This window comes from Hyaena hyaena, unplaced genomic scaffold, assembly GCF_003009895.1.
Source record: "Hyaena hyaena isolate Hyena2069 unplaced genomic scaffold, ASM300989v1 scaffold_2594, whole genome shotgun sequence".
In the NCBI taxonomy this organism is placed as follows: domain Eukaryota; kingdom Metazoa; phylum Chordata; class Mammalia; order Carnivora; family Hyaenidae; genus Hyaena; species Hyaena hyaena.
This window is the reverse complement of record NW_024083208.1, coordinates 8,880-22,479: the sequence shown is the minus strand read 5'-3', so window position 1 is coordinate 22,479 and position 13,600 is coordinate 8,880. Positions and strand designations below refer to the sequence as shown.

The 13,600-nt window shown below is 34.8% G+C and overlaps 2 protein-coding genes across 3 annotated transcripts; one reads left to right on the top strand and one right to left on the bottom strand.

Moving 5' to 3' along the window:
* Positions 1–1,549: 1,549 nt before the first annotated feature.
* LOC120227610 (olfactory receptor 2L8-like) lies at positions 1,550–2,535 on the top strand. Of its 2 annotated transcripts, none has more exons than XM_039225689.1 (2): positions 1,550–1,863; positions 1,896–2,535. In XM_039225689.1, exons 1-2 carry the CDS (start codon positions 1,550–1,552, stop codon positions 2,533–2,535), a joined length of 954 nt encoding a protein of 317 aa, XP_039081620.1. The 2 variants fall into 2 exon arrangements, with proteins under 2 accessions (XP_039081620.1, XP_039081621.1); XM_039225690.1 differs by having other exon boundaries at positions 1,550–1,880; positions 1,916–2,535.
* A 6,337-nt stretch (positions 2,536–8,872) lies between these two features.
* Positions 8,873–9,811, bottom strand: LOC120227609 (olfactory receptor 2L8-like). The gene has a single exon (XM_039225688.1). It carries the CDS (start codon positions 9,809–9,811, stop codon positions 8,873–8,875), a length of 939 nt encoding a protein of 312 aa, XP_039081619.1.
* Positions 9,812–13,600: the final 3,789 nt, after the last annotated feature.

Genomic DNA, 13,600 nt, shown 5'->3' with positions numbered 1-13,600 from the left:
TTTCCTGAGGCCACATATTATTCAAAGGTCAGTTGCACTGCACATGTTCAGATCCCTGTTGTAGGTTCCAAACATGGAATAATTTCAGGTACACTTATATATTATTTCTGAATTTTTTAATTGGAGTAAATGCATACATATATATATATACTTATTATATACAATAAAATTTACCATTTTATTGTAAGTGTGCAGTCCAATGACATTAACTGAATTCACATTATTGTGTAACCATTACCATCATTATCCCAGAATTTTATATCTTTTCCACTGTAACTCTATACTCATTAAATATTAACTCCTCATTTCTCCCTCCTCACAGCCCCTATTAGCCCCCATTCCACTTTCATCCCTATCAATTTGATTACTCTGGGTATCTTATATTTATTAAATGACACATATGGCTACCTATGATTGGTTTTTTTTACTTAGCATAATATCTGAAAATTCTTTTGTGTTGTAGCATATAACAGAATTTTCTTCCTTTTATTAAGGTTGCCATAATTTGTTTATCCATTATTTATCTGTTAGTGGACTCATTTGTTGCATCCACTTTTTAGTTATTCTGAATAAAACTGGTATATACATGGATATACAAATATCTATTCTAGACTCTGATTTCATTTCTCTTGAACACATATTCAGAAGTGGAATTGCTATACCGTATGGTAATTCTAATAAGATTGATAATAAATGCTATTGCTGATATTGTCTATGAACTAGTACTCTGGGTGTGTGATGAATACTACATGAGCCTGTTCTTAACTATATCAAATACTGGAATATGATTAATATTAATTATGAAACTCTTTGATAATATATAAGAAATGTTTATAAAATATGAATATTGGGAAACTAGCAGATTTTTGAACCTACTATGAATATGGTATATACATATTTAGTTGAAGGGTCTACTTTAACTGAATCATTCAGAAACTGGTGGAGGAGGAAGAAGAGAGGGGTTCTGTATAAATAGTACTTGACATCAAGTATTCATTCAAGGTTTCAGAACATATGAACCCAATAGTGTTACCTGATTTCAAGGTGTTTGATTTGATATTACTGTGCAAAGAGGACTCAGGAAAGAAATGCTGTCCTTACACGTAAGCTGATAGGCTGCTCCAGTTTTAGAGATAAGTCTTAGATATAAAAGAAAAATGATTCATTTTGGGTTCTAAATATCAGTCATGAAATAACTATACAATGTATGCTATTACAATGATTTTATGTGCATGTATTTTGAGTAAAGATTAGATTTTGGCAATTTTGTGTACCTTTACAGAAGTAAAATATATGAATCCTAATAAATTCTTAATGAAACTATGTTTTTATGATAGCATTAAAGACTTTTTAGCAAAGTTTAGGCTACTAATGCTTGCATATTCAAATTTTACTGTCTAGGTCAAAAATAATTTTTTTACAAAATAGAAACGTTAAATTATTTACTTAAAACTGAAAGGTTTTAAATACTACACAACTAAAAAAAGCTTCTTGTTTTGTAATTGACTTACTTTTCTATCTGCCTTCAGGAAAATTACATCAATGCACCATGGAAAATGATACTCAAACATCAACTGATTTCATTTTATTGGGATTGTTTCCAGCATCAAGATTTGGCGTGTTCCTTTTTGTTCTCATTTTTCTCATTTTTCTAATGGCTCTGTTTGGCAACCTGTCCATGATTCTACTCATCTTCCTAGACACCCGTCTCCACACACCCATGTATTTCTTACTTAGTCAGCTCTCCCTCATTGACCTAAATTACATCTCCACTATTGTCCCCAAGATGGCTTCCAATTTTTTGTTTGGAAACAAGTCTCTCTCCTTCATTGGGTGTGGTGTTCAGAGCTTCTTTTTCTTGATGTTNTCTCCTTCATTGGGTGTGGTGTTCAGAGCTTCTTTTTCTTGATGTTAGGAGGGGCAGAAGGATTGCTTTTGATATCTATGGCTTATGATCGATATGTGGCTATTTGCTTTCCTCTTCACTATGCCGTTCATATGAGCAAAAAAGTGTGTGTGTTGATGATAACAGGGTCTTGGATAATGGGCTCAATCAACTCCTGTGCCCACACTGTGTATGCCCTCCATATCCCTTATTGTCGATCCAGAACCATCAACCATTTCTTCTGTGATGTCCCGGCCATGTTGACTCTGGCCTGCATGGACACCTGGGTCTATGAGTACACAGTGTTTGTCAGCACAACCCTCTTCCTTGTGCTTCCTTTCATTGGCATTGCATGTTCCTATGGCCGAGTTCTCCTTGCCATCTGCCGTATGCACTCAACAGAAGGGAGGAAGAAGGCCTATTCGACCTGCAGCACCCACCTCACTGTGGTTATTTTATATTATGTACCTTTTGCTTACACTTATCTACGTCCAAGATCGCTTAGATCTCCAATAGAGGACAAGGTTCTGGCTGTCTTCTACACCATCCTGACTCCCATGCTCAACCCTATCATTTACAGCCTGAGAAACAAGGAGGTGATGGGGGCCCTGAGAAGAATGATTCAGATAATCTGCTTTTTGAAAATGTAGACAAAGCTTTTTGCATATGCACCCAAGACTTGGCTATAAGTTCTTTTGTCAGTGTACAGTAATTATATAAAATATCATTTTATTATTGGAGCACGAGGACTAGAATCACAAGATAATCACACACGTCTCATTTCTGAGAGATGAAATTGTCACTCAAATATATATGTAATTATAATCCTCTTTTTTATATTTGTGGTGTTTTTCCTCATGAATTTCAAATGCACTCATTTTTTGCTAACATATTTTCAAAGAAAATGGTTCTTTTTCACGTGGAAATTAAAATGGAAACTGTTTTACTGAAGTTATCACTCAGCATAACATTTCTACTATTTTAAAATTATTTTCTAAAATATGTAAAGAGGAATATAAATATTTCTTGAATGACTAGATCTAATTAGTCAGAAAGTTTTTGTTCTTTTCATTGCAGACTAATAACTTATCTGTGTGTTGGTAATTTTTTTCACTGTGGGATATTTTTGCTTTAGAAAGATATATGTGAGACTTCACCAAGGATTCTAAAGACCTAGATCATTTTGAATAAACTATAACAATTTTATGCTCCTTTTATGTAAGTGAATCCTTGGAAAATGATTTCTTTTCAGGTATTCCTCAAGATCAAGTAGAAAGATTTGAATGCCATAAGAGATCAAGAAATTTCGAGATCAGTTGTAATCTGAGTGGATCACAGGTTGAGTATAGATATTAGGAATTAAGAATTTCAAGGACATTTCAATAACCACCCCCCACATACTCAGTAGCCACTGTTATCTTTATATTAGATCCTGTGTCTCATATGATATTTTATTTTTCATTCCCTACATTTCAAATATTTACAGAAATAGGTTTGGAGAATGTCAAATTCTATACACCAATTCTAGCCATTAATAAATCACTTTTCTAAACAGGTCCCACTGTTTATCTAATAAAAACTCTCAGCTCAAGTGGACTTTCTGCTCAAGTAAATGGCTAACACTGCTCATCAGAGGTAAGTGAAGAAATGTTCTTTACTTTTCCAGGTTTGGCAAAGAGGAGGTAAATCATACCCTGGATAATTTATGAGGCACAGCACAAAATTAAAATATAAGGCCTCTCGTTTACCATTTTTTGATTTTTAAAAACGTTTTGTTTATTGTTGTGAAAGAGAGAGAGACAGTGTGAGCAGGGAAGGGTCAGAGAGACAGGGAGATAAAGAATCTGAAGACAGGCTTCAGGCTCTGAGCAGTAGCTGTCAGCCCAGAGACCGACAGGAAGCTCAAACCCATGAACCCACAAACCATGAGTTCACGACCTGAGCTGCCATCTTTTGCGCTAAAATATAAAGATTTTTTTCTTCAAAATTAATTTCTTATCTATAACTGCAATACATATGACAAACAGTATTTTGTCTCATAATTTTGAATATAATAAATAGTAATACATTGTTCTGTGATATCTTCATTGGAAATAATTTTTGCCTCATTTTTTTCTTCAAGTAGATTTTATCAAAATTTATGACTTTAGGAACTCCATTTTTCTATCCATATAATTGAAAGTGCTGTTAGTTACTGGTGGCAAATGCAAGGTTGCCATTAATTTTGATGGTTTTTAATTTGAGAGGACTCATTATGCTTATGTTACTGGAAGGGTTTGGAGTATTTATAGGCAGTGACAACAGTGGACTGAACTTCTCATACATTATTTCCAAACGTAAATTTTAGTACATGTAGAGTTGATGTTTCTTCAGACGTTTTTTTTTTTTTTCCCAGTGAAGAAGTTCTCTAATAAATCAATTTCAACCAATCAATAAATCTGAATTTGCTTTTACATATACATTTAATAAATGTCATTTTAATGAACCTTTCAATTTTCTGGTAATCTGTGAACTTTGTAAAAGATACTGGAAGTCACTTCATGTTTCCAATACCCATTTATTGATTTTATCACTGTATCTTCAATTACAATGTAAACTTCTGTTATCTCTTTTTTTTGCAGGGGGTCTGAAATTTGATATGGAATTTTATTATTTTCATCAATACTATTTCATATTAACTTTTAAATATTTTTAACACTGTTAAGTTGTGTTTCTATTTCTAAACCTCTGGGAATTTTCTTTGCCATGTTGCAGAAGTTTCTAAAAGTAATTTTTGGATGATTTTATTGACTCTCTAACTTCCCAATATATTTCATTGCAATGGCAATGTGTGTACTTTACCTGTGGTATTTCCCTGACAAAGATTCCTACTACTACTAAAGCTCCATACCATTTCCTGTTCAGACACTCAGGCAAAACAGTGAATTTACCAAAGACACAGGATGGGCTTTGGGATGGAAGTGAAAGTCAGCCCTTGCCACACCGTGAGCCACTGCTACTGCCAGGCAGAGCTCCTCTGTCCCCTGGAAGTGGACCCTCTACCTCTGTTGCTGCCTCTGCAGCTGCTGCTGTCACCACTGTCACCAGTCTAGTCCCAGTCCCAGCAGAGCTTACTCCTTGGGGTCCTATGTGTCCTGAACACAGATGTGTGTGTTCATATGAAGAAGCCAGGCTTATTACTCCGAGTGCATGCTGCTGAACCCACCTGTGCAGGTGTTGCTGCTGTGCCGCAATCACATACCAGTGCTGCCACCCAGCATAGCTCCTCTCCTCACATGTACACCCACATATAAAATTATAAAGAGTTCAACTGGCAAACACAGAGCATTAAGCCAAGCAGGTAGCCTTTGGGAGTGTGGGCCCCTGTGCAAGCACACAGATCACACATTCATGAGGCCAGCTTGGAGAAAAGTAAAAAGAGTGAGTAGAAAGGGAATCTTATCATGCAAACTGTGGAAAAAGATATGATGGGAATGTCTGCATTTTTTCCCAGTGGTTATCATTGGAAGTAATCTGAAGAATGTGGAATCGAATAAGGATGCCCAATATAGACTCCTTATCTATTTCAGGCAGTGGATAATGGAGGAAATTGGGGCCCTAGGTCTGCTGTTAGCCCTGAAATACCATGTCCTAACAGAATCCACACCATGCCTCTGGACTTCCAATTCCAGCTACTTCTCTGAAGTCCTCCAAAGTCCTCTGTGTTGTATTCACAGATAATGATTTTTTTTGTTACTAATCTCTGTGATATTCACAGGTCAAAGTCTCAGGTTCATATACTTGGAGTCAGTCATCCCTTCCTAATATTTCTTACATTAGAGTCTTACACAGAGTTTGCTCTGTGGTTAACAACTGTGGAGATGCATTTAAATCTTTTGAGACAGGGCACCTGGGTGGCAGAGTCAGTTAAGTGACTTAGGTTCAGGTCATGATGTTACATATCATGAGTTAAAGCCCTGCATTGGGCTGGATTTGGAAGTCCAGAGGCATGGTGTGGATTCTGTTAGGACATGGTATTTCAGGGCTAACAGCAGACCTAGGGCCCCAATTTCCTCCATTATCCACTGCCTGAAATAGATAAGGAGTCTATATTGGGCATCCTTATTCGATTCCACATTCTTCAGATTACTTCCAATGATAACCACTGGGAAAAAATGCAGACATTCCCATCATATCTTTTTCCACAGTTTGCATGATAAGATTCCCTTTCTACTCACTCTTTTTACTTTTCTCCAAGCTGGCCTCATGAATGTGTGATCTGTGTGCTTGCACAGGGGCCCACACTCCCAAAGGCTACCTGCTTGGCTTAATGCTCTGTGTTTGCCAGTTGAACTCTTTATAATTTTATATGTGGGTGTACATGTGAGGAGAGGAGCTATGCTGGGTGGCAGCACTGGTATGTGATTGCGGCACAGCAGCAACACCTGCACAGGTGGGTTCAGCAGCATGCACTCGGAGTAATAAGCCTGGCTTCTTCATATGAACACACACATCTGTGTTCAGGACACATAGGACCCCAAGGAGTAAGCTCTGCTGGGACTGGGACTAGACTGGTGACAGTGGTGACAGCAGCAGCTGCAGAGGCAGCAACAGAGGTAGAGGGTCCACTTCCAGGGGACAGAGGAGCTCTGCCTGGCAGTAGCAGTGGCTCACAGTGTGGCAAGGGCTGACTTTCACTTCCATCCCAAAGCCCATCCTGTGTCTTTGGTAAATTCACTGTTTTGCCTGAGTGTCTGAACAGGAAATGGTATGGAGCTTTAGTAGTAGTAGGAATCTTTGTCAGGGAAATACCACAGGTAAAGTACACACATTGCCATTGCAATGAAATATATTGGGAAGTTAGAGAGTCAATAAAATCATCCAAAAATTACTTTTAGAAACTTCTGCAACATGGCAAAGAAAATTCCCAGAGGTTTAGAAATAGAAACACAACTTAACAGTGTTAAAAATATTTAAAAGTTAATATGAAATAGTATTGATGAAAATAATAAAATTCCATATCAAATTTCAGACCCCCTGCAAAAAAAAGAGATAACAGAAGTTTACATTGTAATTGAAGATACAGTGATAAAATCAATAAATGGGTATTGGAAACATGAAGTGACTTCCAGTATCTTTTACAAAGTTCACAGATTACCAGAAAATTGAAAGGTTCATTAAAATGACATTTATTAAATGTATATGTAAAAGCAAATTCAGATTTATTGATTGGTTGAAATTGATTTATTAGAGAACTTCTTCACTGGGAAAAAAAAAAAAACGTCTGAAGAAACATCAACTCTACATGTACTAAAATTTACGTTTGGAAATAATGTATGAGAAGTTCAGTCCACTGTTGTCACTGCCTATAAATACTCCAAACCCTTCCAGTAACATAAGCATAATGAGTCCTCTCAAATTAAAAACCATCAAAATTAATGGCAACCTTGCATTTGCCACCAGTAACTAACAGCACTTTCAATTATATGGATAGAAAAATGGAGTTCCTAAAGTCATAAATTTTGATAAAATCTACTTGAAGAAAAAAATGAGGCAAAAATTATTTCCAATGAAGATATCACAGAACAATGTATTACTATTTATTATATTTAAAATTATGATAAAAATAGGGATGCCCAGGTGGCTCAGTCACTTAAGTGTCCGACTTCGTCTCAGGTGAAGATCTCGCATTTGGTGAGTTGGAGTCCTGCGTTGGGCTCTGTGCTGACAGCGCAGAGCCTGGAGCCTGCTTCAGATTCTGTGTCTCCTTTGCTCTCTGCCCTTCCCCTGCTCACACTCTCTCTCTGTCTCTCAAAAACAAATAAACATTAAATATTGAAAAAATGAAAATAAAATTGTGATAAAATACTGTTGGTCATATGTATTGCATTTGATAGATAAGAAATTAATTTTGAAGAAAAAATCTTTATATTTAAGCATAAAGGATGGGGCGCTTTCCTGCTTTTTAAACAAGACGCCTCGTATTTTTGTATTGTACCCATAAATTATGCAAGTTATGGCCTACCTCCTGTCTGTCAAACCTGGGAAAGTAAAGAGCATTCTTCACTTACCACTGTTGAGTAGTGTTAGCACTCTACTTGAACAGGAAGTTCACTTGAGCTTAATTTTTTTTTAAAATTAATAGTGGGACCTGTTTAGAAAAGTGATTTATTAATGGTTAGAATTGGTGTGTAGAAGTGATATTTTCCCAACCTATTTCAGTAAAACGTTGAAGTGTAGTGAATGGAAAATAAAATAACTTATGAAAGGCATGATATAATACAAGGATAACAGAGGCTACTGAGTATGTGATAAGTGTGCGGTGTGGTTATGGAAATGTCCTCGAAATTCCTAATTCCTAATAGCTACACTCAAATTGCGACCCACTCAGATTACTAGTAACCTCAATATTTCTTGATCTCTTATGGCACATCCATGTTTTTATACTTGATCTTGAAGAATACCTGAGATGAAATCACCTTCCTAGGTTTCATTTTCATAAAAGGAGCATAAATTTGTTACAGTTTATTCAGAATGGTCTAGGAATTTAGAATCCCTGATGAAATCTCACCTAAATCTTTCTAAAGCCAAGTTAGCCTACAGTGGAAAAAAAAAGTAACATACACAGATAAGTTACGAGGTTAAAATGAGAAGAAAAAAAAGTTTTCTGACTTTAATTAGATCTAGACATTCAGTAGAACTGTTATGCTGAATGAAAACTTCATTTAAACAGTTTAAATTTTCATTTCCACATGAAAAAGAACCATTTTCATTCAGGGCTTATTAACAAAACATGAGTGCATTTGAAATTCATCAGGAAAAGCACCATAAAGATAAAACAGAGGTTTATAATTATATCTATATTTGAGAGACAATTTTGTCCAGACATGAGTAATTTTCTTGTGATTCTAGCCCTTATGCTCCAGTAATGAAATAGTATTTTATATTACTGTACACAGATGAAGGGACGTGTACCCAAGTATTGGGTGCATATGCAAAAAGCTTTGTCTACGTTTTCAAAAAGCAGATTATCTGAACCATTCTTCTCAGGGCCCCCATCACCTCCTTGTTTCTCAGGCTGTAAATGATAGGGTTGAACATTGGAGTCAGGATGGTGTAGAAGACAGCCAGAACCTTGTCCTCTGTTGGAGATCTCAGCGATCTTGGACGTAGATAAGTGTAAGCAAAGGGTGCATAGTATAAAGTCACCACAGTGAGGTGGGTGCTGCAGGTCGAATAGGCCTTCTTCCTCCCTTCTGTTGAGTGCATACGGCAGATGGCAAGGAGAACTCGGCCATAGGAACATGCAATGCCAATGAAAGGAAGCACAAGGAAGAGGGTTGTGCTGACAAACACTGTGTACTCATAGACCCAGGTGTCCATGCAGGCCAGAGTCAACATGGTCGGGATATCACAGAAGAAATGGTTGATGGTTCTGGATCGACAATAAGGGATATGGAGGGCATACACAGTGTGGGCACAGGAGTTGATTGAGCCCATTATCCAAGACCCTGTTATCATCAACACACACACTTTTTTGCTCATACGAATGGCATAGTGAAGAGGAAAGCAAATAGCCACATATCGATCATAAGCCATAGATATCAAAAGCAATGCTTCTGCACCTGCTAAAGCCATAAAGAAGAAACTCTGAAAACCACACCCAATGATGGAGATAGACTTGTTTCCAAACAAAAAATTGGAAGCCATCTTGGGGACAATAGTGGAGATGTAATTTAGGTCAATGAGGGAGAGCTGACTAAGTAAGAAATACATGGGTGTGTGGAGACGGGTGTCTAGGAAGATGAGTAGAATCATGGACAGGTTGCCAAACAGAGCCATTAGAAAAATGAGAAAAATGAGAACAAAAAGGAACACGCCAAATCTTGATGCTGGAAACAATCCCAATAAAATGAAATCAGTTGATGTTTGAGTATCATTTTCCATGGTGCATTGATGTAATTTTCCTGAAGGCAGATATAATAGTAAGTCAAATAAAGAACAAGAAGCTTTTTTTTTTTTTTTTTGTAGTATTTAAAATCCAGTTCTTAAGTACATAATTGAACATTTCTATTTTGGAAAAAAGAACACAGCAAATTATTTTTTGCCCCAGAGAGTAAAATTTGAAGATGCAAGCATTAGTAGCCAAATCTTTTTTAAGTAATCTTTAATGTCTTTTTAAAAAACATATATTCATTAAGAATTTATTTGGATACCTGTATTTTACTTCTGCAAATGTACACAAATATTGACAAAATCAGATGCAGATGTTTATTCAAAAACATACACATAAACTCAATGTAAATGAATACAATGTATAGTTATTTCATGAATAATATTTATAACCCATAGAGGATCATTTTTCCTTTATATTTAAGGCTTATTTCTAAAACTTTAGCGACGTATAATCTTATGTTACTTTCTTAAGTCTTCTTTTCCCAATTACATCAAATCAAACATCCTTGCGTCAGGTAACATTATTTGGTTCATATGTTCTACAATCTTGAATGAATACTTGATGACAAGTACCATTTATGCAAAATCATTCTTTTCTTCTTCCTCTACCAGCTTCTGAATGTACAGTTAAAGTAGACCCTTCAACTAAATGCCAAATATCATATTCATAGTAGCTTCCCTAAATATGCTAGTTTCCCAATAACCATATTTTATAAACATTTCTTATATATAATATCAGAGTATATCATAATTATATCAGTCATATTCTAGCATATGATATAGTTAAGAGTAGGCTCATGTAGTATTCATCACAAACCTGAGCAGTAGTTCATAGACAATATCAGCAGAAGCCTTTATATCAATTTACTAGCATTATCTTATGATATAGCAATTCCACTTCTGAGTATATGTTCAAGAGAAATGAAATAATAGTCTAGAGTACATATTTGCACACCCATGTTTATAGCAGGTATTGAGAATAACTAAAGAGTGGAAGCAACAAATGTGTCTACTGACACAAATAATGGATAAACCAAATATATGTGTGTATATATATACACCTTTATGTATATATATATGATATTATTCACTTTTTAAAAGAAAGAAAATTCTTTTATATGCTACAACATAACTGAAGTTTCCACATATTATCTTAAGTAAAATAAACCAATAATAAGAAGCCATATGCATGATTTAACATATACAAAATATCCGGTAATCAGATTCATAAAAGTGAAAGTGGAATGGGGGTTAACAGGGGCTGTGAGGAGGGAGAAAAAGGAGGAGTTAATATTTAATGGGTATAGAGTTACAGTGGGAAAGATATTACATTCCGGGAAAATAATGGTAATGGATACACAAAAATATGAATTTAGTTAATGTCATTGGACTGTAGGCTTAAAAAATTGGTACATTTTATTATATATAATAAATACATAAATATGTGTATTTACACCAATTAAAAATTCAGAAATACAATGTAAGTGTACCTGAAAGTATTCCGTGTTTGGAAACTGCAACAGGAATCTGATTATGTGCATTGCAATTGATTTTTGAATATTTTGTGGCCTCAGAAAAATTGCAAACAAAAAATCGGAAAAGCAAATTTTTCTATAAATGTCATTTGTATTCAATGTATCACATGTTATACCATTTTCCAAGGTTACCATTTATATTAGTGATTTAAATATTGACAAGTGAAAATATAATATTTGAAGTTACTAATAAAATTTTGATCACTTTTACCACATGCATTTTATATATGACTGTACTGATGAATTTACAATGAGGTAATTAGTATTATTCCACTCTAAAAGTGTAAAATTTCACCACAGAATGCAAATAATTAATGTCACATTATATCTGAATTTGATGCCATGTATTATGACTGCCAGATGAGCAATTTTTTTTCTTTTAAGATGAGCAATTTTTATTTCTTATGTTGCACTGTTCTAATATCCTGTCATGGAACATTGTTTAAAGGATTCCTCGATCTGACAGTGAAGCGTATTCAACTATTGAATATCAGCCTTGAAAATTTCAAAGACTCAAGTAAAGAGAACAATTTTTCTTAGGTAAAAATAAATCCAGTAATTTATTTTAATTCACTTTAAGCTGGTTTTAATACCAGCTTATTTATTTAAAAAATAATAAATACCCTATTTTTTACCTTATTTACAAGACATTTTCCATCTCTTTAATTCTTAATATTTCCTTAAAACTGCAATCTAGGAGTTAGCGTTTATTACAATATACATCGGAAGAAAGTGTCGCAGAAAACATTCTGATGATGGGTTCATAGTGAATAGAAGAAACAAACCTAGAATGTTGATCAGGTCCTTCTGGAAAGAGAAGATAATGGTATGAAGTTAAGTTGGTAACTGTGATGTATCAGAATTTGTTCCAGAATTAATTGTATTTGACCCTGACCTTGGATGTATCTCCTGAGTGTGATATCACACTGATAATTTATACGTGACAAAGTTGAGATGCAAAAATTCTTAGCACCCTAACTAAATATGTATACTTGTATAACTGAATTTCCTATCTGTCTATATGTCTATCCATTCATCTACCATCTATATATCTAAAAAGTATCCTCCATATTATCCATCAAATGTTAAATATTTTGAGGTAATGAATCTGAAATAAGAATGGGTCAATTTTTATTTACCAAAGTGCACACACACACACACACACACACACTGAAAAAGGAAAAATAAAGTAATGTTGTTAAATTAGAAATTCCGTATAGGTGGTAGTAGTAAAGAATGTATGTGAAAGCATCTTTGAAACGTGAATAAAATTATTTTAGCAATAATTTTTACTTATTTGAACATATTCTTCCAATTTCTTATATATATTGGGTTTGCTGCACAATGACCACACACAATATCTTATAAAAATGTTCTCTAATACTTCTACATAAAATTAAATTCTTGTTCTGTTCCCAATGCAAAAGTGTCCTTACCTAGAAGATTTTGCTTATAAAGGCACAACCTCATTATCTCCTTTGTAATTTATATTGTAGATGTCCATACTCTACACAATGAGTAAAATCTCCAATACTGTAAAAGTGAAAAATGAATTACATATTACCATCCCTTGAAGTCAATATTCATCAATATTATTGTAGACCTTTTTATCTTATGTTTATATTAGGAGTTGAAAATTTAATACTGAAAAAGCCTCAGGTGACTGATTCATATATTTATAGAAAATATTCATACATTTATACAAAACAAAATCATTTTAAATACGATTTCTCATTATTAAAGGATAACCATAATCACAGAGGTAGGTAGTGAGTTATTAAAGTCTGTGCAGTGACCTAGTGATATGTTGAGAAACATGGGGGAGTGTCCCCTAGAAACTAGATATTACTGAATTTTCCCATGAACACATATCTTTATGCCACATAGTCTCTTCACTTTTGATCAAAACTCTTCTCAAAGAAAATTCATCTTTTTCACACAGTAAGGCTGATCATTTCCAGAAGAGCAGGGAGAGTGTGGGTTTACCTAAGAATCCTCCATACTCTGGTTTTGCTGGAAAAGTTACAAGACATAAAGTTAAATTCTTAAGAGCCTGTAAAGCACAAGACACTTTCCACCAAGTTTCACAGAAATTTGAATTAATTCCTCTTCTCTCAAGATCCCTCTAATACCCTTAAATGCTGCATCTTCCCCTAAAGTGACCTTTTTTATTTACCTCGAGGTCTGGAAAACCAGTAAACCAAGTTAACAGGTCAGTTTTCCGGGGAGAGCTTTGAATGCATTA